The sequence below is a fragment of the Cibotium barometz genome, chromosome 36 (genome assembly GCF_041138505.1).
Source record: "Cibotium barometz isolate CiBa-2024 chromosome 36, ASM4113850v1, whole genome shotgun sequence".
Classification (NCBI taxonomy): domain Eukaryota; kingdom Viridiplantae; phylum Streptophyta; class Polypodiopsida; order Cyatheales; family Cibotiaceae; genus Cibotium; species Cibotium barometz.
Genome location: NC_141081.1, coordinates 33958467 through 33961454, shown reverse-complemented (window position 1 = coordinate 33961454; position 2988 = coordinate 33958467). Strand labels below are relative to the sequence as shown.

General features: G+C 39.6%; 1 protein-coding gene across 1 annotated transcript; it reads right to left on the bottom strand.

Moving 5' to 3' along the window:
• Positions 1–738: 738 nt before the first annotated feature.
• LOC147617840 (BURP domain-containing protein 6-like) lies at positions 739–2130 on the bottom strand. Its single transcript, XM_086775585.1, has 2 exons — positions 2004–2130; positions 739–1836 (listed from the first exon to the last, which is right to left on the bottom strand). Exons 1-2 carry the CDS (start codon positions 2067–2069, stop codon positions 829–831), a joined length of 1074 nt encoding a protein of 357 aa, XP_086631711.1. The 5' UTR covers positions 2070–2130; the 3' UTR covers positions 739–828.
• Positions 2131–2988: the final 858 nt, after the last annotated feature.

Genomic DNA, 2988 nt, shown 5'->3' with positions numbered 1-2988 from the left:
ATTCAAACTTATGCACTAATGCAACTTAAATTATCCGGAATCAAGCATGCATTTTTTAAAATCAACTTTCATATTGAACAAATGAATGATTCATATGTACCTTCAAATGGTTTTGTGTTGAAGAATTTGTATGTGCACATCATGCCTCAAATTTGAAGGATAGCCTAGAATTTTCCTTTCAAAGCCAAATTTTGGCCCACTTATTTGGCAATCTGAATATCAAAGGGTGCACAATTGATTTTTTTAATTTAATAAAAAACTTTAACGAATAATGTAGTGCAGCCTTCAAACTTGAGGTCTGCTCTAAATTATAAACTTCAATGAAAGTGTGAAAATCCTACTTCATTGAATTGATGATATGCTTTGCATGAGGCTTCATGGATATTCTTCATTTAAAAGGGTTAAATTAAAGATTCAGAGAATCAAGGTATTTTCCAAGGTTCAATCAATTGATGGGTTGCCAATTATTGGAAAAAAAAAACAAGTATAGATCAAGAAAATATAATATAACAGCATTTATAAGCATTGTTCTAAATTCACATAATATAATATAACAGCATTTATAAGGTTTGTTCTAAATTCACATAATATCAATCAATTGATGGGTTGCCAATTATTGGGAAAAAAAAAACAAGTATGATCAAGAAAATATAATATAACAGCATTTATAAGCATTGTTCTAAATTCACATAATATAATATAAAAGCTTTGTTCTAAATACACATAATATAAGGAGCAAGCAGCAACAATGATATAGTTGCTTCTTCTAAAATTCATATAATAAGGAGCAATGAGCGCTCTAGAGCTACTGTTTTTTTTTAGGTTTTGCTAAGGGGAAGCAGCTGTGGTGGGGTTCTTTTGAACAAAGATGAAGGTGTTTTCAGGCAGCCAGTGACAGATGGTGCCGTTCCCAGGCTTGTTGATCGTCTTCAGAATTTTGAAAGCCATGTGGGCGGGATCCCAATAGCTTGTATCAAGGTGGCAAATCGCAAGTCCGCGTGCAGCCACCCCATTGGCCGCCAGTTGAAGCGTGGCATTCACCACTTGAGTCGACCCATGAGGGCTCATATGGCAGCTGTAGATTAAGGAGGGAAACACCATATTATGGCAAGAGACCACCTTCGAATCTCTGTCATTAATCACATTAATGCTCATAACCCTAGCTTTCTGATCGGAAAGCTTTGTGGGTGTTAACGCTGCTATACTGTGGCCTATCGTATTGATCACAAATCTCACCATGGACTCTCCGGAGGCTTGGCAGGCCTTTAATTCATGTGGTGAAGGTGGCAGGCTGCAGTGTGCAAGGGTGCTGTTCATAGCATACTCCATAGGCGAGCCTTTGGCAACACCATAGATTCTCATAAGGTCTTGTAAGTGGTCGGGTTTGAGTTGCACAGAGGTGGCTAGCGCATTGGGAAGAAACCTAGCACTGCCCATATCACCATAGCTGCTAGATGTGTTGGGCAAGTGCACGATTTTGCCTTGTGCAAGAGAGGTGGGGGTGAAGAAGATGTTATCAGAATAAAGCGAAGCTTGATCACTCCTGACAGAGCTTGTGGTGACACCAGAACCTTCACAAATTTGGCTCCCATAATTGTAGAAGAATAGATTTAGAACACAAATGCTAGGGCCAAATCCGATGGCTTTATTTGAGCAATAGATTTGTGCAGCCTCAGAGCTTGAGCTGCAAAATTGAAGGTTTCTTTGTTTTAGAAGGTTGAGCATGGTGAGTGTAGAAGATGGTGACAAAGGAGAGGCCAGTTCTCCCAAGGCCTCTGGCATGGCTACGCCTGGCAACTCATGCTCCCACATTGTTTTGAAATCAGCTTGAGCCATCTGATCACACACACACACACACACACACACACACACACAAAAACTAATTAGCTGGGCAAAACTTGCAAAATGACCTAAATACAATAGATTACCTTTTCAAGGGAAAAACTGAGAATTAACCAATGTATTAATGAATATAAAACACTAGATTAGAACTCTTGTGCTACCTCAGGGAAGATTAAGAGCAAGGCCAGTGACATTATGGGAAGCATTGGTGCCAAAGCACTGGCCATGCTGCAGAATTTTGCAAACAACAAAGCAAGACTCCCTTGGGCCTTCTTACGAGCTGCTAACGCCTGCTGGCGGTTTTTAAAGAGGGAGGGAGGAAGCCGCATGTCGCATGCTCACGTGGAGCAGTATTAAATGCCTTGGGGGCTGGCATTTGATTAGTGATTATTCATCACTAATAGCATCATTAGCACGAGGATTAGTGCGTACTTGATCAAATGAGCTACACACAAAGAATCATAATCTACATAGTTGGGCCATACTCATAGCTTCTTGCAAGGGGAGTACCTACGCCTTCAAGTTTGCCAGCCTTTGCTTTTCCCTTTTCTCAGAGTATCTGATCAGCTGTATTGATAGAGACTACACTTCTTCTTGTGTATCATGATATCCGGCCAAATGTGACATCCCTTAAGTATACACGCCCACATGGTAAATGACAAGGGTCCCCTTTTACACCATCTTCCTCCAACTTGCATGGGCCTCTTAAAGCCAAAGTAAAAGATCTACAAGGACAATAATTTACCTCATTCTCTCCCCCCAACCCACCCCCCAATTTGAGATCCTCCTAATAAGTCGGAATTGTCGTACATAGTTTTATGAATAAAATGATCCCCTTTTTCTTCATAAACTTAAGGGTTTTTTTTTCAAGTTGGTTTAAAAACCTCTCTTGTAAATGTAATTCTATAACTTTTTTGACTTAATATACCCCTCCTGAGGAACTCACGTGCTACACTTAGATATTTTTAGGTGAACCCCCCGAGGATAGTTTTCATGGTTACCTGACTCTTTTACACCACTACTTCACTTTATCTTTAGGTTTCTATTGATATTTCTAAAAAGTAGTCATTGTTTAAAGGACAAGGTCAGTTTTCAAGTAGACTGAAAACCCTCACTATATAAACAATGGAGTGTTTCTTCTATACC

Excerpts from the sequence above, each read along its gene's own strand:
- LOC147617840 (XM_086775585.1), bottom strand. The coding sequence starts at position 2,069 with ATGGCCAGTGCTTTGGCACCAATGCTTCCCATAATGTCACTGGCCTTG. Across the intron at positions 1,837-2,003 it reads TGCTCTTAATCTTCCCTGAG|ATGGCTCAAGCTGATTTCAA; the intron begins GTAGCACAAGAG and ends GTGTGTGATCAG.